The 21,948-nt window shown below is 43.1% G+C and overlaps 1 protein-coding gene across 4 annotated transcripts; it reads right to left on the bottom strand.

Moving 5' to 3' along the window:
• Positions 1-2,364: 2,364 nt before the first annotated feature.
• On the bottom strand, positions 2,365-19,921 carry NFE2L3 (NFE2 like bZIP transcription factor 3). 4 transcript variants are annotated; one of them, XM_065665893.1, is made up of 4 exons: positions 19,708-19,921; positions 8,492-8,593; positions 7,508-7,591; positions 2,365-5,139 (listed from the first exon to the last, which is right to left on the bottom strand). In XM_065665893.1, exons 1-4 carry the CDS (start codon positions 19,714-19,716, stop codon positions 3,925-3,927), a joined length of 1,410 nt encoding a protein of 469 aa, XP_065521965.1. In that variant the 5' UTR covers positions 19,717-19,921; the 3' UTR covers positions 2,365-3,924. The 4 variants fall into 4 exon arrangements, with proteins under 4 accessions (XP_065521965.1, XP_065521967.1, XP_065521964.1 ...); XM_065665895.1 differs by having other exon boundaries at positions 8,533-8,593; positions 19,708-19,862; XM_065665892.1 differs by lacking the exon at positions 19,708-19,921 and having other exon boundaries at positions 8,492-8,620.
• Between the last annotated feature and the right edge of the window lie 2,027 nt (positions 19,922-21,948).

Here is a 21,948-nt window from a genome sequence, read left to right as displayed (position 1 = left end):
TGTTGGAGTTAGTCACAATGCTTTTATGAGGTACGCTACAGTAATAAAACCTAAGATGGCTGCATTTCCATCTCTATTTGGTTTATATAATAAATATTTTTTCACTAGAACCTGGTGCTGAGTGTCGCTTCATTTATAGGCCTCTGCCTCACGCCTGTTAGAACCATGCTTCTGACTTCCATAAGATAAAAATGCAGTGGGTGTATTTTAGGACAAATACTGAGCTGTTAAAACAGGCAAACTAATCTTGCAGTTATGCCCTTTCTTCAAAGTTTGCTACTCCAGTTACTAAAGCTAGATTGTAAGCCTTGAGCAGGACAGTGTGAGCTTGTAAAATGTTTTCTGTAAAAAGCCAAGTCTGTTGAATAAAAACCAAAATGTGAAGCTGAAGCTGCACTTCAGTGCGGTGCTGTTAGTGGTCATTCAAAGTGTGTGGCGTGTTCTAGCATTATAGCACGTCTCTTCCATGAGAGCTTACTGGTGGTATGCCTGAATGTGAATGTTCAGCCTGATGTGTTAAAAGTGGTGCTTAGGCTATTGTATTCTAATAAAGGGTGGTCAATCTGTGTTCGGTTTTGATGAATGTAAAAAGGTACGGGTCTAAGAGCAGCTAGTAGCTAATGCTGCTCCATCGTGGTGATGCGTGTTGCAGTACTGGGGAAGGTAATCCATATGCTTTATGATTCCTCCACCACCCACGTTTTTTGTTGGTACTTAGTCTGACTTCTGTCTGACCTCTTGTGGATAATATCTTTTCATTATTAATTCAGAAAACAAGCAGTTCACCTCTTACGGACTATAGTTTTTCCACAGGAACAATACAGCAGTGAGAACACCGACGCTGGCATTTCCAGTTTTTGTTGCTGTATTAACAGCTTCGTGTTCTCTGTGTTACTTACAATGAAAATTAAATTCTATTCAGGTCTATTTGCTTCAGGTTCTGAAGAGTGTTTAAGGAACTAGCAAAATTTCATCAGTTAACTACAACCCTCTGCTTTGCAGTTCTGTAGTGGTATAACAAGTTCCATTAAAAAAAAACGTTCTCCTTGTTCCTGCTTCAGAGTGATGGGTATTTTTTCCATGTCAGTATCTAGTAAAGTAGGATACAGCCCTAACAGCTTTTTCAGTGGACACTGGCTCCAGGGTGTGATACCATATCATGTCTTCTTACCCAAAATAGTTCTGGTTTGGACACGGGATTCTGGTTTCTTTAAGGGTGCAGTCCGACTGAACTAGTGCCAATAGACTTCAGTCAGGGGGGGGATTCCATCTCTTAAAACCATTTCAGTTTTAAGTTTTCTTTAACAATGTTGGTCTGAGCAGCTCCCTGACTCCTGTGCAGTGTCTCCTTTTTGTATACAGGTTGAAAATGCAGTATAAAGCCATTGTATAAAGTATATTAAAAGTGAGCCCTTTGTCGTGGTGGGAAAGCCAGAAATTACGAACAGTTTTTAGGTGAAACAATGGCAGCTGTTGATTGAAAAATCATGACCTTGTTCTGAATTCTGCTTACAGTTTTCTCTCTGGGGAGGTAGCCAAAGGTTTGAGAAAATGTCATGATGCATCCAGGCATACAGCCTGTGTTATCAGCGCTGTTGCAACTCTTGGTTTGCAGAATTAACTTCACCTGAGAGATACTGTAGGGGTATAGTGGCTAGTTGAGTTCTCAGAAGTTGAGATTCATGCATAAGCTTTTTAAATGTAGTTGTTGAACAATGATGAGAGTGGAATGAGCTAAGGGCAGTTTATGCTACCTGCACATTGTGCATGGAAAGTAATGGGATGGGGTTGAGGCAAGGGGATTGGGGCTCATGTCTTTATATGGGTCATCTGGAGTATGCTGCTTGCTTATCAGGATTGTGGTCTGAAGAAGTTGCAGTGTGCTTCCTTGTTTTCAGCATGTGCCAATGTTCAACCGTTTAACTGTTACCGAGTTGGGCGTAGGCTTTTCTTTTTAATCCCTTCCCATGTAGGACTCTAGAAACTTGTGTATTGCAAGATCCTAAACCAGAAAATACTTCGGCATCTTATTCTGTCAGTTAAGGGCCCAACCTGTTACCTGTCAAATTTTTTGTGTGTGGGCCATGAACTAGACTTAGAAGACCTTAAACATAATTTTACCCTTTGGATCTAGAAATAAAGTTCACAATTCATCATATAGATATGCTTACCTGTTACGTTTTGGTTGATGTTCATGAACTAGTGGTTAGATAAATTCATTGTCGATACCAGCTAGGATAGATAAGCTTCACACCAGTGCTTTAAACAGTAACAAAATTTCAGGGTCTCACTAATGAAAGTTTCTGCTGTGAATTTACCCTATCAGTTTGTGGTGGTGGCAAAACTGATAAAAGAACTGATATATTCGTTTAAAGGAATATTTTAATATAAAACGCAGAGTAAAATGTACAAAGTGGCTGATTCATCATCAGTGAGCAATAGTGCAATTTGCACTTGAGGCAGTGCTCCCTTTTTAGAAAGTACCACTTGATGCTACTGTGTACACAACATGATTTACATGCTAATGGCACAGTTCATTTCTTTAAAAGGTATAATTTGGAACTTAAACTTGTGTGTATGTGTAGTTTTTATGTGTTTTGTGCAGTGTTTTGTTATACTTGACTATGAAGTTGCTACATTGTCATCATGGTGTGACCAGTGAGGGTTTTTCTAGTTTACCAGGTTTATGGGCTTTGTTTACAAAAGGATACAAAAAGTATTTGTTGCTATCCAGTTGTTAGTAGTTAAAAAATCTTACTAATATACCTCAACATTCCTTCTTTATCATTCATTACATGCCTTTCAGGCCATCTTTGTAGACCCATTTCAGGTTTTAAAATAGAAAAGGGTAAGCTGTTGAATAATCGTGAGTGAATAAAATGTCTTTTTCATAGTGCAAATAAGTATCAAACCCAAAAGCTCTCTTCATTCAGAGCCACTATTGGAGTGTAACCTCATTATCACAAGTACAGAAAAATAGTTGTTTGGTTCAATTTACTTTAAAGTTTCGGGGGGGACTATATATCTATAAAAATAAAAAATCCATTACATTGAAGATACTTAAAAAATACCAGTTTTAAAAAGCTAAAAATAAAACCTTCAGTATTTCTCCTAGAGGAAGGTATTCGAATAGGAGTAGGAAAGTACATGAGTAAATATATCATGGACTAGGAAACAGAACAGGAACTCATTCACCATCACTCATTTTCACTGAAGAAAGTAGACAGTGTTTCAGTTGCAGAGGCTGAAGGTAAGGCAATAGTGAATCAGGTAATTTTTTATTTTTCAGAATCTTTGCAGATTGACCTTGTGAGTTGTAAAATTCATTGGTACATTATGTTTGCCTGGAGCTATGGTGGTGAAAGTAGCGAGGAAAAACACAACAGCCTCCTGGGCCTCTTTCCTCAAAGGGAAACTGGGAAAGCAGAACCGTTCTGAGCAAGTGCAAAGCACAGAGTATCTCATAGGAATACCTAAGTCCACAGTGAATTTTAAGATTAATTTGAGCTACAATTTTTCTTTCAATGCTAACAATAAAAAAGGTCACTTTGAACTATTAACTAAGAGTCAAGTACACAACACTAAATCATGTTTTTCTTCCATGTGTGACTTTGATGTAAAGCTGGCTTTTTTTCCCCCACTCATGTTCTCCCCAGAAACTAAATTCATAGTTTTATATAGGTCTGTATAACTACAGTTACACTGATGGCCTAGCTCCTTCAACTTAATTAAAACTAAACAGATTTCCTCATATAGACGCATCAGCTGGTAGACATCCTAGCAGGTCACTGTTGCCAGACCCTTGAACGTTATCTTGCTCCTTAAATGTAGTTTTTTCTGTTTGTACTCCTGTGGTTACTGACCTGCAGCCATCACACAAATATCTTTATCCCTCTTTCAGGAAAAGTAAAACCTAAGTCATCTTTAGCCATCTTCTTGTTTCTGCTCTTTTTCATTATCGTGTTTCTGCTCAGACTTAACCAGCTGTTTAGGTATTACAAAAACACTGCCATCGCTACTGCAGTGAATGACATACTGGCATGGGTTAAAAGGTCTACCCTGGTCATCCTTCAATCTACTGAAGATGTCACGATACAAGTTGTTTAACTTCTGCTTCATCTGGCTGATTGATCTGCTACACTGAGAGTGCTCCTTTTTAAGGCTCTCCTTTTGCGTTTGAAGATTACACACGTCTTCTTCCAAGTTAAGAATTGCATTCATTTTGCGTTTACGACAGTTTTGGGCAGCAACCTTGTTTTTTCCTCTCCGTCTGATGTCACGAAGAAGTGATACCTGAGTATCTGTCAGATGGTTCTTTGTGATCATGGCATTGAAAGAGTCTACAGGCATGCTCACAATTTCATCAACTGAAAATGGTAGTCTCAGAGCTTTTGCACGATATTCGTCACTGGTAAGTTTTGTATCAGTGGAATTATAGCACCTATCCTTTACTTCATTGGGTTTCTTCATCCACACCTGTTGATGATGCACTGGAGTGGGTGCTGCTTGACTTGGCAGCTGATTATAAGTGTAGTTATGAAGAAACTGCTGAAGTGTAGTTTCTCTAAAACACTCTGCATCACCTGGATATTCCACATGGCCATAATTAGCGTGTTCTTGGCAATGGCCTCCAACAGTCCCTAACCCAAGCAAGGAAGCAGATTTCACACCATTACTGTACTCAACAGCACCTTCACTGCTGACTGAATAAGAGACGGTGCTGTGACTTGGATTCAAAGACAGTCCCGAATCTGAGCCAGGTTCTTCAAATTGCTGAGAAACTTCTATGGTATTAAAGCCATTCTCCAAAGCCAAAGACATGACTTTAATTTCATCAAAATTACCATCATGGGCCATTAAGTTTCTAATGTCAGCAGCTGAAAGCAATGCTGTCAAATTTGACCCATGAAGTGACTCTGGATTTGTGATACTATAACTTGACTGAGAAAAAGACTCTTGCCTTTGTAAATGTCTTGTTTCTGAACTTGTTTGAGTGGAGTAGTCTGTTCTTAGTAGCATGGCATCGTGAGGACTGAAACAGTGGTGAAGTGTCTGGGTCAAGCTTACATTTTGGTGTGAGGATGATGGGTCTTGACCTCTGTTAGAAGTAGCAACTTGTACATCTTCCAGTAACCTCACCTAAAAGATGATGGAGGGGAAAACCACAACCTTTTATAAAATGAATGCCTCTACATCACGCACCTACAATCTTAAACAACTTGGTTTTTAATATTCCACTATTTGACTCTCTTAAAGTAAAAATTTTGTATGTTAAAGCCGCCTTTTAGCTATCCTGAATACTGCTTCCCATTTCTACAAAGCATAACCTGTGTTAGCATAAGACAGCTGGAAGGGTGCAGAAGAAAATTGACTGAAGAGATGAGAGAACTCATGAAGGACAGTGTGGGACTGGTGAGTGTTGAGAAGTAGAAGTGGGACTGTTGCTATATGTTCATCAAACTACAGCCTACAAGCTGTATCAGGTCTGGTCTAAGAAAAAGCCCTTCTGAGAGGAACAGACCCTTTCCTGGTAGTGGTATTGATGATCATCAGATTCCAGGGTGAGCTGGTTCAAGGTGCTAAAGTGTTAGAAGATTAACCCTGTAAAGAAGATAAATAGCTCCCTTGTGGGACTTGACTTAGCCAGTGGGAATAATGGTGTAAGAAAGGAGAAGAGTAGGACAGGAATGTTAAGATCATGTTGTCACAGTCTCACTGCTTTTCTTTCACAGTTCATAAAGTTTTTGAGGCTGTGAGCTGCCACATTTGACTTAGCCCCTTCTTAACTGAGGCGTACTGTGTCTACATTTCAAGCCAACTCCTTTACTAAGCAATTTGGAGGAAATGTGTGTGTGTTGTCCCCAGATCACACCTTCTGGAGGTGTCTTTTGACTTTAAATTACTACTCAATTTTTCTTTACAAAATAAAGCTTCTGTATGTTCTCTCAGACCTGAGGTCCAGATGATAAACGAGTGCTGCAGTAGCATTAAGATCCACTTTCTGTGGGCCTGGGTTTTATGGTTGCTGAGTCCTAGAAGTACAAAGCCACTACCCAAGATTATGTCAGGGCACCTGCTGACAAGCAGAGTAGTCATAAAATAGACAGATGATACAAAAAACCCTTAAGAATGTAAATACATCAAGCAGGAAGTGTATGGCAGGATTCCTCCATAGCTGAGCATCCCTGCTGTGGTGCAGGAAAGGACTTTTCAGACTGCTGTTCATTGAACAGACAATGTGAAAAGCACTTTCCACAGGGAAGGAATGATGTACCAATAAAGACCAGAACGTCTCGAGTTCTCTGTTTACTGGGAGCTCAGGTAACAGAAGTCTTGTCTTATTCTTCCTAGGGAGTTGCCTTGTACTAGACCACCAGTAGTCTGTGAGATTGAGCTGGTATTTTCAATTAAGCTCTTGAAAATAAACGAATATTCTTAGCAAGCTTAACTATAGTAAAAATATACCACACTGCAAGGACTTGCTACCTGGAAGAAACTAGCTTTTCAACAGATAGGTTGTCACAAGATGGCAGTGCATTAATAGTCTTAAAATAAAATACACAACCAAAATTTACAGCTAGACAAAGGCTACAGCCAAATTCTTTCAAATTATGAAAACAACAGATAAAACTAAACTGACAAACTTCTGAACCTTGTTAGTGTGCAATCCAGTACCAAAGCTGAACAGAGGAGGAGGCTAATTTATGGGCTAGGAGGCACTACCCAAGCTAGAGATTCCCCCAAACAAGGCATTCTAAAGATAAGCATGAACTTAACATAGAAAACACTAATGACACTGGAAGGAAGCATATGCAAGATGCCCTTGGAGTACTGCAAGAAAGGAATGTGGGGAGTAGCTTTATGGTTAATGGTTGCAGCTATGAGCTGTGGGAGAGGAGGGAGGCTCCAATTAAGATAACAACTGGGTTTTGTGAAGATGGGAACCCAGAGAGCAAACAATAGTATCAGAAGCCCAGACAATAAAGAAAACAAAATGGGTTTGCTCCTAATGCTGACTGACCCTATCTGCAGCGAAGACGGATCTGTTCTTGAGGGTAGAATCCTTGTAAGCACCCTACCCAATATTTATGACAATTGTAATCTTTCACCACAAATGCTTAATAGCTGCTAGTGCTTAATAACTCAGTGTTGCTCTACTGAGTTGCTGTATCAATGTGAATTGGGATTAGGTTTCAGAAGGGGAATTATTAGTTCTACTAGTTATGTTGTCCAGCGGCTCCATCCACCTTTGAGCACCAGCTCACAGCAAAGACAGGAACTTGTAGTTTTCATATCCCAAACAAGTTACTGGGGAAAATTTTTCAAGCAGAGCCAATGACAGCTGCTGCAAAAGGTGTCTTTAATGTCTTCAGGTAAGTTTAACTATGTTGATTTGCTGATACATTCCCTGGGGTGGGAGATTACTGGATAAAACAGAGTAAGTCATTATCCAGTAATCACTAACTGTATTCCAATCTATTAGCAATACATCTGCTTTCTCATTTACCTCTAGCACGTTTTCCATCTGCGATGACAGAAGCTGTAAATAGCTCTCTAAGGAGAGAAGGGAATCTACATGGTTGTGGTTGCTCTGTGAGAGAAGAAACAAACACTTCATGAAGCAAAGTTATTTTACATAAAAGGAGGTAAAAATCCAAGTCTGTGAGGAAATAGAGCACAGCTCTGTAAAATGCTGCTGCTGACCCCTGCCATCAAGTCTTTGTCCTGGTGGGAGATACATCACGTTGCTAGAACAAGCAGAATAACTCCATGGCAGGAGCATCTGTACCCTGCCCCACAACAGCAGAACTGGGCTTCCCTCCTCTTCAATCTGCCAGGGCAGCGGTGAACAGAGGGGCTGGCAAGAAACGATCCAATGTTCTCAGCTCTTACAACGACTCAAGAAGACTGAGCGGTCTTTTCATCGCAGCTCTCAGAGGGAACAAAACCCAAAGTGCAGATGTTTCCGTTTAACATTATTATTTCTTCACCTTGTAATTACAATACACATTAAGATCTGAACAATCCATTTTCCCAAATGTAATTCTACATCTGAGCATCAATCTTTACATGAATGGTGAAAACAGTATAATTTAGCATCCACACCTCTGGTGTTTGGAGGCCCCCCAAAAAAATCCTTGCCCACAAATGCACCACCTTCATGATGGAGAAAATAAAACCAAGTTGACAAATGGTTTGTTGCAAGTGATTTCTGTAAAACGTAGAACATTTCAACTACATAAACTGCACTGGGGAGCACAGGAGGGCAGGTTTCGAAAAGCTGTACAGGGGCATCATACATAAAGTGTTGTCTGAAGTCACTGCTCCTTTCCTGCCCTTGCAAGGGACACTCCAAGCGAAAAGAGGAAATCAAATACTGCTTTCAAAACCATGCACTCTGTTTCTTTCACTGCTCTATCTCAGTAACAAGACATAAATCCTCCCTCACTTCCTGCTCACACTTTTCCCTTCCATTTTTTTCATCATTTACTTGATTTATATCTTCTTCCTCCTTTTGCAGTCCCAACTGACCATCTCCTTGGTGTGGACAGCAGTCATCCAAAGCTTCTTGGCATGCTTTCAGGTCAACATCCTGAAGACACAAATAAAACAGTTCCATGAAGCGGGATGCTGTCAAAATTAATCTTTAAAATGCACTATTTCCACAACTGCAGCATTTCAAATGAAATACACACCACGCCATTCATTCATGTGGATGAACTGACTCTGTGTAGACTTGGGGGGCAAAATGAGACAAACGGCGGTTCAGGAGCGTAATTCATTGCCCAAGCACTGAACCCATCTGCAGTATAAATGGATGTTCATAAACACTGGAAACAAATTCTTCTCAAACAGACACATGATGATGTGATTTCATTGAAAGTTTGGGCTATCAGTGTCTTTTGGATGTCATTTATAACAATGTACCCAAGGTCTCACATTTGCAATCATGACTGTTCCCTGTAGTGTACCAAAGGGAACGTATCATCTCTACTGAATGAGCTTAACAATGCTGCGCTGTATGGCTTTGAAGATTAGTCTAACTACCAGTACCATTTCTTCTTCCAGCAGATGATGTTGAAATATGCACATTCCTGCTCACACTGATTGCTACTGCAGTAAGTTATCCACCCTTTAAAAAACCCGTTTCCCCCGCTACCAGGGTAGTTTCTGAAGGAGCATGGCCCTGTGACCAGCTTTTCACAACGGTGGTGGTACAGGTACAGTGCATGTAAAACTGTTCACAGCACCCATTTCTACATATGGGATCATTTCAGTGAAACACTATATGGAAATCAAATAACACAATCACAGCCTTTCCCCTTAATTTCTCAGTCTGGGCTTTTAGCAAAAATCCCCCAAATGATGCTGTTAAAGATTTACTCTTGACATTACACTTCACAACAGCTTGTTACTCTTTCCCAGTGATGAAGAGCAGCTGAAAAATACTGCTCAACAACAAAATGCTTCTTCCCATGCCCGTGCATCATTTGGGATTGATTGCTAGGCTACCTCTAAGGAAAGAATAGGAGGCGTACCTCCCTCAGAATTAGACATATCATGGTTTTGAATAAGTCATTTCTTTAAAGATAGCTTTATTTTGCAGTCTGAATACACATCTAATGACAAAAGGGATTGGGTATAAATACTGCTTATTCAATACTGTGCTGCCACTTTTAGTGTTTCTGTCTTGCTGCTTATTTTGCATTAATGGTAGCAGAAGAAACAGTAGTTGACTTCTAGGAACACCACTGTGGGCCCAAGAGCTAGATCAGGACCTCATGTGGTTGGTCTCTGTAGAGAGAAAAAAACTGACTTTTGCTGATTGTAGAAGACTTAATATCACCAAAATCCCTTTATTTCAGCAGCCTCCCCACTACTACCACTGGAGGGTGTGGAAGTTCACACCTCCCACAGCAGGCTGTTTCCAGGTAAACTGCAACCCTACCTGAAAACAACCTTCAATTTACATTTGGAAAGATCTCTGCACAAGCACAAGGCAGAACATTTACACTAAAGCTCCCTCAAAAACATAGTTAAAAAATAAAAGGTATCTCAAATTCTAGTCTTGCTTCTGCCATTTACCAGTTTCAGTTGGATGAGAGAACGCAATCTGAGGCCAGGTCTGATTTACCAAATTATTCACCAGCCTCGCAGGAGTAGCATCTGCCCCTTTCCTAAGGTACAACTTATCACAGGTTAACTATCAGCTTCCGTTTGTCAGTCTTTGGAATACGAAAGATAGTAATCTATGTTAACTCTGCTCCTTAAAGTGGTCCAAGAATCAATGTGGAGGTGAGAGAAAGTATGATTCTGTGGGTGGCCTGGCATACACCTTATTGGAAGGATGCTGCCAGCTCTGGCAGGTTTCCAGAGTTTTTTACTACATTAAAAATAGAGCCTGCAGTTTCCAATTAAGTACAATGATCTCCGCATTAATTGAATGCACATACATCGAACTATCCCTCAGCATATCTCCTTTTGCTTCACACACCCACATATTATTTGTTGTCCATAAATGAACATGTAGGGAGCAGAACCTGTAATGATATTCAAACATGAATAGATCTACCATGATGCACTGGATGGGTGAATAAGGCCCCTCTCTAGGAGCAGCAGAAAGAAGAAGCAAGCTGTTTTCAGCTATTGATCAGTGTGCAGTTATCAAACAGCGCTACAGTCACATAGCCACATGTGTACAGAAATATCTGAACTAGCTCTGGTGTAACAGAAACATCCTGCTGCAACAGAACAGAGCAGACAGGGTGGTTTGCCTAGGTGTACAGACAGCATCAAGGAGCAGGAGGTACCTGCCCCAGGAAAGCTGTTTCACTGCACTCAAACTCTGAGTTATCTCTACAAATACCCCAGCGATGACCACCATTATTTGCAAAAGGACACATATGTGCTGATTTGTGTTCGTGCATCCTGCTCACATGCTGTGTTCTAATCCTCTGTATCACATTCTCCTTATTTCAGTTGTCAAGCTTTAAATTGCTCCATTACTGTCATTAACCTTTGAGATGCTTCTCTGCAAACCTGTGTCCCTTTCTCCTCTACTGACTGCACTTCTCTGTAGAACTGGCCCTTTTCTTGCTGCTACCTGCAATGATGCAGCACACACCTGGTGATCTTTGCCACAGTTTGACCAATTAAGCACCATTTCCAGAAAACTGCCCAACACAAGGAGAAGTTACGCAAAAGAAATAGAGCTTCTTGTAATATAACCAGTAGTTTCACTTTACTACTTTGTAGGATTAAATACAATTAATAATTATATATACTGGTGCAGACCTGTTATAGCTCTAAGGCTACTGATGTTGCTCTTTGCCTGTTTACTTAAAACATGTGATGATAATTAATCTTACCAATTGATACCTACTTTATTTCAGCTAAAAAGCAAAATGTTTTTTGCTGTTTCTGTATATTCATAATGAGCCCTAGAATATCCTGAAAGCACAGGAACAGAAGAATACTTCATTGTTTGAAATGCAGCCAGGGTTTAGAAAGCATGGAGAGTGGAATGGCAGGTGGAAACACCAAAGTAACTTTTATGTTATATATGGCTAGGCTAAAAAATCACAACAAACTATGCTAACTAAGCAATGCAATTGAGTAAATCAAACGGTACATAACTGTGACTCCAAATGTGGCACCTGTCAAATGCCTATGACACATCTACTCTAAATCTTAGTAATACCATCTGGGCTGCAACCAAATGCACGCTCTTATAGGCACTCCACTTGTTGCAGTGAGTTGTTAGCACCTCTAACCACATGCATTTCGGAAATGAAAGTGCTAGGGCTTTACATAGCATGGCTCACCTACGTCAGCTATCAGAAAACACACACACTGTGCACTCTACATGTTCAGCATAAACACAGAATTAACACCAACCTACTCCCCAAATGGAGGCAGAGATGGGTATAAGTTGAAAGCACAGACACAAATAGTATCGCTGCTAATTTCAACAAAGACATCAGTTTTCATGCTGATGACAGCTCAACATCCCCTTCAAAATGAACTTTTAGAACTGCTTCTAAACCATAAACCAAACAGTTTTACACTCCATCCATTTGGTCCTGTGCGGTTGTTTTGCCCCAGGAACTGATTTCATCCTAAAGCATACAACATCTCTCACAGTGAATTTATTCAGTCACTCTCTCAGATTAAGGACAGTTTAAAAACAGCCTCTGCTGTCCCAGGATGCTTTCTATTGTGGTCAGTGAACTACGTGACATTGGAGTTCTGTAAGAGACTCTCTTCTTTCTTTCTCTCTCTCTCTCTCCACCTTTACCCAGGCTAGATCGGTACTATATCCTCATTGGTATGACACAGTCACTACTGAATAAACATAAAAGTATGAAGGGACCACATTTTCTGCTAAAACTTTACCCACAGCTTAATTCCAGATATCTTCCTTTTGAGCCCTCCAGGGCAAACTTACTTTCTCAGTTATCCAGCTCCCAACTTTCTCAAGCTATCAGCTTCACTGCAACTCAGAATGCCTGCCAACTCACAGCTCTGAATAGGGAGCGCTGTTAAAATCCACAGTCTGTTACTTTGGCTTCTTTGGGATTTGAGTATCTTTACCTTCCCTCTGCCGCTGTATGTAATTCCTCTTCTATTTTTCACATTTACCACACTCTAATTGTTTCTTCTTTATGCCTGATACCACTCATCTCCTCTCGCATACAATTCCCATGCACACCCTACACCAGGAACACCTTCCCCCCTCTCCAGGGAGCAGGAAAATGCAGGTGGAGGTCAGCCACGCATCACCGATTCCCTCCACACCCTTCCTGGCCACTTGTTTGGCTTTGCTTTTTCACACCCCTGTGCCTCCTGCAGCGTACCCATAACAAAAACTGAACTCACAGTCTCTCAGGACAATAAATACCTCAAATGTCTGAGGCTCCTCTCTTACCCCACCTCTCTCTGAAACACCCCATGGTCCCTTCACACACCTTCTTCTTTAACCTAGCTGAATTCTGCCTAGTGGGCAAGAGCCAGCCACGCGCAGGTGCCCAGACCAGTTATGTATTTGCAGATGTCCCTCCGCAGCAATACTGCCATGTCCTTTTGCTCAATGAGTTCAAAAGAAAAAAGAAAGAATAACTTGAAGTATGTCCTGTAAGCTAAGCACACAGCTTCAGTGGGACTGCTCTCACATGGACTAGAGAAAAGCCTTCAGGAAAAAGCCTACCTGGTTTCTACGTACCTTCGTTTTACCAAACTTTTGACACTCACCAAGAGAAAGAATCTGTCACTCAAACTATTCTCACTGTGTAAGTACTTCAAATGGTACCAAAAGACCAGGATTCACCCCCTCTAGTGCTTTGATACTGTGAAACCCTAACAGTGTTCAAAGAATTACACCTGGGTCGGAGCAATCCCAGGCACAGCTACAGACTGGGCAAAGAAGAGATTCAGAGCGGCCCTGCAGAAAAGGACTTGGGGGTGCTGGTCGATGAGAAAATGAACATGAGCCGGCTTCAGTGTGCGCTCGCAGCCCAGAAAGCCAACCGTATCCTGGGCTGCATCAAAAGGAGCGTGACCAGCAGGTCGAAGGAGGTGATCCTGCCCCTCTACTCTGCTCTTGTGAGACCTCACCTGGAGCATTGTGTGCAGTTCTGGTGTCCTCAACATAACAAGGACATGGAACTGTTGGAACAAGTCCAGAGGAGGGCCACGAGGATGATCAGGGGACTGGAGCACCTCCCGCATGAAGACAGGCTGAGAAAGTTGGGGCTGTTCAGCCTGGAGAAGAGAAGGCTGTGTGGAGACCTCATAGCAGCCTTCCAGTATCTGAAGGGGGCCTATAGGGATGCTGGGGAGGGACTCTTCGTCAGGGACTGTAGTGACAGGACAAGGGGTAATGGGTTAAAACTTAAACAGGGGAAGTTTAGATTGGATATAAGGAGGAAATTCTTTCCTGTTAGGGTGGTGAGGCACTGGAATGGGTTGCCCAGGGGGGTTGTGAGTGCTCCATCCCTGGCGGTGTTCAAGGCCAGGTTGGATGAAGCCTTGTGTTGGATGGTTTAGTGTGAGGTGTCCCTGCCCATGGCAGGGGGGTTGGAACTAGATGATCTTGAGGTCCTTTCCAACCCTAACTATTCTATGATTCTATGATTCTATGAACTGTACATGTATGAGGTTTTACATAACCTGACCCAAACTGCTTTTCTAAACATGAACACAGAGACTATAGCGCGAACAATACAAATTATACAGTGTGCATCTTCTTCCTTAACTTCTGTAATTCACAAACATCCCCAATGTTATGCTGTTAATTATTCATTACAGCAGGTGCTCTTTAATCAAGCACAGGAATTCAGCTCTTTGAAGGGCTTCAAAATCTTTTGTAAAGGCTATAATATATCCAGATATAACAAACCTACTTGGGCCTTCCTTTTCTGTCCCACACCGATCTGGATCATGTCCTATGTACATGCAGTGACCCAGCGCAGCAGCTGCTGCCCCATTCAGGCACTGCCTCTTCTGCTGCACAGACACCAGTGCCTGGGGGCTTACATGATTTGGAAAGTGACAAAGTGAGATTTTGCAAAGTGAGAACTGTAAGATTCAGGCCACAGATAAAAAAACTGAAGAGCTACATAGTTAATTCCTGCTAATCTAAATAATTCCCCATACATATATTCCACAAAAGATAAAGAATCCACCCAATTTTTATACTCCCTTCTTCAACAGTCTATGTATGTATGCACACACGTATATGCATGCACAGAAATAGTGATATCCAGAGAGAAAAAGAAAACCACTAAATCAAGTAGGGCAGCTCTGAGCTCTTGCAAGATCTTTTGCTAAGACATTGCTGTCCTGCAAGCTTCTTGAGACTTCCTCTGTATCTGTGAATACTATTGCCTTAGACACAGGGCTGATGCAACATCTTGAGGCCTCCCATTTCCCCACACAGTTTTTAAGGTGCTTTGGAAAATAGGTCTTGTTCATTGTGCATATGGACTTATGGCCAAACATAACTGATTTTAAAAGTGTTGGGACAGGTTATGGGGAGAAGCCTAAGGAAAATGCAGTTAGCAGAGTTTGGACTACATCCCAGGTTATGTGCCAGTGGGATGGATTCTCTTTTCCCCGCCAATATAAGACCTATATCCAGTGTTAGCTGCATGAGTTTGGGCTTGGTTTTTTTTTTTCAGTTTGGGTTTTGGTTGTTCTGGAGGGTTTTTTTACTTTTTCTGTGCTTAAAACTCCAAAATTTACACAGTCACACAGTGTCTTGGTCAGGGGCAGTCTGCAAATGGTAGGACCTCAATCAGCTTTCTTTACTACAGAAATTATTCCATTTCCTTGCATGAACTGATGCATGTTTTCCCAGCTATTCGAAGCTAAAGTTTTCTGCCTTTTTCTTGTTTCCCTCTAAAGATATAACTCACAGTACCCGGGCAGGAGCCCTGGTACCATAGTCTCAATCTTAAACATCCATGAGAACCAAACCTACAAGCTTTGATTCTGTAGCTGCCCCAGACCCGAACAGCACAAAAGCACTAAATTAATACCCTCAGCCATAGGAGCACATCTTCTATCAGTCACCTGCTACAACCTTCTGTAGGTAATGTAGGACAGTAAATTATGGATAGGATTCAGAACAAAAAACTTCTTAACACGTGATCTCTGCTGTGGTACAAACACTTTTTGTCCCTGGTCCTGTCCAGAGGGATGGGGAGGAGAATGGAAAGAATGTAACTCCCATGGGCTGGGATAAGAACAGCCCAGTAACTAAGGTATAACACAAACCACTGCTGCTAACACCAATAATAATAAGGGAAATAACAAGGGAAGAGAATACAGCTGCTCACCACCCTCCGACCAATACCCAGCCCAACCCGAGCAGTGATCTAGGCCTTCCGGGTAACTGCCCCCAGTTTATATACTGGGCATGACGTGCTGTGGTATGGAATACCTCTTTGGTCAGTTTGGGTCAGGTGTCCTGTCTCTGCTTCCTCCCGGCTTCCCCTCCTCCGTGGCAGAGCGTGAGGCTCAGAAAGTCCTTGGTCAGAGTAAACATTACTGAGCAGCAACTAAAACCATCGGTGTTATCAGCGCTGTTCCCAGGCTGAGAGTCAAAAACACAGCACTGCACCAGCTACTAAGAAGGAGAAAAATGACTGCTACTGCTGAGCCCAGGACAGTTACTGCTGAACCCTGTTACACACATCCATCCAAGAAAATGGGTAACAAGACTCTGAGATCTTACGATTGTTTTCTTCATTAAAACATGTATTTCAGAAGAAATATATTTTGCTATTGTTATTTGTAAGGCAACAAAATATTGTGGCATTTACATTTCATCAGCAAATTTACATTTGATTACAGAAACAGATTGAATGAAAATAGCTTGCTGGGAATATATTGTACATCTGCTGTTGGTAATCATAGTTACTGTATGTATTAGGATCTTGGCCATGGGGCAAGATGACCTTCTTTAACAATAAGGAATTCATAAGTGAAAGCCAGGTCCTGGTCCTGTTTGAAAGATCAAAGGAGAACATCCAGGATTGCTTGTACTAGGGATAAGTTATTTGGCAGCTTGGCAAAATGACCATTAAATTAACCAACTTGGAAGTGAAACTAACTTTTAAAGTGTCCCAAAGTGAACCACCTTCATTACAACATTAAAAATCACACCTATGGGTCAAAAAAGACCCTGGCCCAGGTGAAGACCCCTCCCCTGAGCATGCATAGTGGTTAGAAGGAATGACACTGAAAATAGTGTATGTAGATTGCAAGAAATCATTGTATCTGTACCACCTTCTAACTTCTGTATACAAATGGAACAAGAAAACTGGCATCGATGTGCTTGATTTGTGAAACAGTCCACAGAGCACCCAGGCCTGAATAAACACATCTCTCCAGAGCATGTGGAATTGGTTTGCTGCATGCTCAGACAAGGAGGCACAAAAGCACAAAATGTAATCAGTTCTACCTAACATTAAGTTTGATGGCTTTGTAATGGAAAATAACTGCGGTGCTTGAAGGTAGCTGACATAGTTTTAGGTTCTTAGGAGCTTAGTACAAGAAGTGTATGAAAAACAAAATAGAAAGGGACCTGGGGATGGGGAATATGTGGGACTAGCAGATGTCCAGGATGGGCACAGTTAAACTAACTGGTAAGTAGAAGGACAGGATGATTGCTGTGTCTTTGGTGTTAATGAACTCATTAAGATGGGAGTATCCTGGGGATACTGAGGAGTATCCCGGACTAGCAGGTGTCCAGGATGGGAGCAGTTAAACTAAGTGATAGGTAGAAGCACAGGATGATTGCTATGTCTGTAATGTTAACTAAGCTGGTGCTTCAAAGACTGCCAGAAGCGATGCAGACTGTTGGGAGAAGTAAACGACCCTCAAAGACCACCATCACATTTGTGTAGGCATGCAGGCAGCTTTCTGGAAAATGACGGAACTCATGGGTAGCCTCATGAATATGTATATATGCCCAGTGACTATATAAGGACGGCTTGTGCAGCAATACGGTGATACATGTTAGGAGGAGCTATCCCCGTGTCTCCCGGCGCCACAAAAAGAATACCTGCTTGTCGACTTTAACTTTGTTGGCGAGTTTGTTCCTGGAGTTTTCTCCGAATCAATGCCAAGCACGAATCTGCTTTTTGGACAACAGGAACACAGTGAACACAAAAGCTTAGGGCTGATCCCTGTCTGCCAGGCAGCAATCTGAATGTAGGAACACACCTGTTTGCTTTACTCATCATCAAAGCCGAAGTGCTGAGGCTGTCCTAACACTGCAGCACATCTCGTGTTAGCGCAGAACAGAGACATAGGCCAGGCAACCCCGTACAGTTGAGCACGCTCCAACAGCGTGCTTCAGCCCCTGAATTAAGTTTCTTTTTCATGTGCAGTTGTCTCCCAGAGCGGTTTTAAATACCAGCTCCCTGAGGACGAGGATCAACAGCTCACATTGTGTTTCCAGTGATGTTCTCAGCGGGGACTGGAGCCCAATGAATAAAATTAATCCAGGGGGGGCTGGATCCAGCTGCTAACTTTTCAGAACACCACACAACACCGAGCAGAACAAAACAATCGCTTTCATCTGTTTACACAGACTCCTCGGCCTGATCCAGCATGGGTACGAGAAATGCTAAAAATAGCTCAGGTCTATTTTTACAAAAGGCAAAATGAAGGTTATAAATCAGCTAAGACACTTTGAAATCCATCATACTGCTACCATAACATTTTGACAGCACAAGCAGGCTTATTCAAACCTACAGAGGTCACCTTTTAAACAAAGATCAACTTTTTCCTCTGTGTTTCATGTTATGGACCTGTCTTCAGGTCCAAAAGAAGCCTGGTGCATGGGGGTTTTCACGTTTACATTTTAGGTCAAGAACTGAACACTGCCTTATCTTGCTCCAATCATCCTTCCACTTAAGTAAAATGTGCTTAAGAGAGAGGCCCAGACCTACTTCAGCAAAGAAATGAATCATCTTCTCTCCACAGAAAGGAGTGATCTCTTACAGTTAGGCTGTTGCAACTCGTTTTGCAACTACTTCATAAAAATAACCAAGCTAACACAGGAGGAAATAGGAGAAAAAAAAGGAGGAAAAAAAGAAAACTGACTATACGAGACAAATACAATTATCAGGTGGTGCTGATTCATTAGCTCATAATAAGAACCAGCTATTCATAATGGTTCAAAACCAGCTTGAAAACTGTTGGTAGTTCAACTTGGTATTTCAAAATGTACTGAACATCAAAGCCACAAAACCACCATCTACCATACCTCCTGTATCCGCACAGCCTATCACAACTCTCAGACCACAAACCACTCGAGGAAAAACGAAACCCTATGCCCACTAGCGACTTAACTCAGAGGAGCAGCCCCTGCAGCTGAGCGGCTTGGCTAATCTCCGAGTTACAGGCGCACACAGCTCTTCCGCAGGATGAGGGTCCGGGCGGCTGCACAGAGGCAGAAAGGACCGCACGTTGCATGACCGAAATAGGGAAGTCAGCCCTCACTGCTGGGTACCTACTGCTTGGGTCTGTTGTTCATACGCTGAGAACAGAAACAACGAGGCTGGAGGCTAGCCCTGGCACAGTGAGACTCCTAAGAGGTAAGAAATGCTCCTGACAAGTGTAGTTACCTGAATACGACATACACATGCCCTTGCCAACGTGAGGGGTGCCGTTTGGCTCCTCGTCACGATGCGCTGTGGAGAAGCTGCATTTCTGCCACCTCATGCCATTCTCGAGCTACCTTTGTGCCCACATGAAGTAAACTGAGCGACACCGGAGGAAACAGCAAGCAGAAGCGCCAGTGCTGGCCCTGCAGCCCTGCCTCGAGGAGCTGCGCTGGGGCAATGCGTGTGCCCAGGCCGGGGAGCTCCGACGGGCTGACCCCGCTCCGGTGCTCGCAGAGCCGCCACCAGCCGCTCCCCTCGCAGAAGGCCGCACGGCAGCACTGTGCAACCTGCCGCTGGGTTGGCTTTGCCCTCCGCTGCCTGGGACCCCCTCCCGGGACGGTGGCCGAGCAGCGCCCGGGTCAGCCCCACACGCTTCTGGCTGTGTCCCTCCTCTCTTATTTGTGGCGGTGCCTCTCAGAAAAGCATCCCCACAGCCCGCCCCGCATCTTCACTGCCCGCCCCGCTCTGCCGGGCAGCAGGGGCAGACCCGGCGTCCGCCGCTGCCGGTACCCGCGGCCGCTTCCCTTACCTGCGCCATGGGGCAGCCGACTCCGCCTGAGGCCGCCGCCGCCGCCCCATGCTCCAGCCGCGGCGGGGCGATGGGCGGCTCCCCCGGGCGGGGCTGGCACCGCCGGGGCAGGTCCGGCTGCCAGCGCAGCGCGGGCAGGCGAGGGGCGGCCGTGAGCGGCGACTGCCCGGGGGCAGCACCGCCCACCGCGGGTGCGGGGGGGGGCAGGCCATGGACCGGGCACCGGCCCTGCCCCCAGGGGAGGCGGTGGGACGGGGATGCGGGAGGGGGGCGCGGACACCCGGCGCACCCGCGCCCCATCCGTGTCTTAGGGAGCTTCTTGCGTGTCCGGAGCGAGAAATAGCCTTCATTGGCTGCCGCGGGCCGGGGATCCAGCTCGGGTTGGAAAGTACGGGAGCGGGGAGGCTGGGGAGGGAGCAGAGCAGTGTGAAAACGCAAAGACATTCTTCTCTCCCTGCCTCTGGTAGGAAACTGTCTTCCGCCGCACGGTTCTTAGAATCGTTAAAATAAAATAGAATAGAATAAAATAAAATAAAATAAAATAAAATAAAATAAAATAAAATATACCGGTACAGTTTTTATTTCCAATCAACCTGGTGTCTAAAGATCTATTTATACATGCCTTTGCTTTTGCACCTATGGAACTGCATTTTCCACAACACGTCTACTTAGTACTACCTGAATTTGCTCTCTCATGCTAGAGAGAGCATCTTTTCTGGCAGTTTTTTCTCTCTCTGCCCTCTGAAAAGGCCTTTTATCACCTCTCATCACTTCTGCTTATCTGGGTGTTTCAGACTTGTTTTGGCATTTACAAGGGATAAGGCTGTTCGGGCAGACCCTGAAGGTGTCTCATGGGTGATAACTCTGTGTGTAATGAGTGCAGTTTCTCATTTCTCTGTTATCATCTACGACATTTCCCTTGTGTGTCTAGTGTGATACTATGTACGGATGTGTTACAATACTCCTAGTGTTTTCCTGCACTTTGTTTCTTGAATTCCAATAAAATAACACTTTTCTGTCAAAAATCCAAATGAATGGGAAATACGGTCTTCCATTGCCAGCTCTTTTTACCATGCTGGGTTCAGATCTCTGGCTTTTTAAGTGGAAGCAGAACTGAAAGCAACGATTTTGATTTTGCTGTTGCAGAAATAAATTAACAGTGTCTTTAAGCTAGCTACATTTACACCTTACGATTCAAGGCACAAATGCCATGTCAACATCCAGCACAAGTCCTTACATTCTGCAATATTCTTTGGTGACAATCCTTTTTTAGTTTATTTTTTGTTGTTACTGAAGCACAATCAGAATTTTTGCACAGAACTTTAAGCTTATAAGATCAAGTCTTCTAATGATAACAAAATATATGACAGTTGAATATAGCCCATAGGGTTTCTGGCAAGCAATGGAGAAGGAGCATATGTTTTGAATGCTGTGGGAGAAGACCTTTGGGGATGTTTGGGCACATCTCAGGACTAGAAATCAGTGTTATGTTACCTTTAAGTCTGCAGTGATGATGCCCACTGCATCTCCTGTGCTACCTGAAGCACAGCTGTTATATTACAGCACAGGGATTCTCTCCTGTCTGGCCGAGGGCTGGGCTTGCAGCTTCACATTCAACTCCTCTTCTTGGCCACTGTAGGCCACTACAACAATGTAAATTAAACAGGCCCATTTAGTCCCTTAGTTTTTAACAAGATGGTTAACAGGGTACAGAAGCTCTGTGCTGTTGCATGTGCTTTTGGCTAATAGTTTTTCATCTGAACTGAGTTTGCGGTCCTTAAAAGACCCTTTGCAGTGCACATGGGTTGCTAGAGAGGGACTGAAACCTCACTCAGGCTGGCTCAGCTACCTTAAACTGGAGATAACCTTCCCTCAGAAAAGATTTTACGGTGTTAGATTTAGGGATGCTGTTCAGGTCTGGATCCCAGTATTCAGGTGTTCAAAATCCTCCTCAAGCTATGAGGGATAAGGGTGTGCTCAGTTAGCAGTGTCCAGCAGAAAAGGTGTCTGTGTCAGGGAGCTCGTGTGCCCTCTCCCAGCCAATGCTGTGGGTGATTTGCATGTCAGACACTGTCTGCCTGCAGTCAGCCCCTCATCCTGATCTGCACAGTCAGTATTGTTGCAGATTATCCTAAGTTTTACTATATTTTGTGTTTGTGAAGCAGTTAGCTATAGGAACATCTTGATTTAAGATGTTAACCTTTATGCTAATGTTATATTAGCGTTTATTAACCAGTGATG

Source organism: Lathamus discolor, chromosome 2 (assembly GCF_037157495.1).
Source record: "Lathamus discolor isolate bLatDis1 chromosome 2, bLatDis1.hap1, whole genome shotgun sequence".
Classification (NCBI taxonomy): Eukaryota; Metazoa; Chordata; class Aves; order Psittaciformes; family Psittacidae; genus Lathamus; species Lathamus discolor.
The sequence above is the reverse complement of the archived record's forward strand: the minus strand, read 5'-3'. Positions and strand labels throughout refer to the sequence as shown.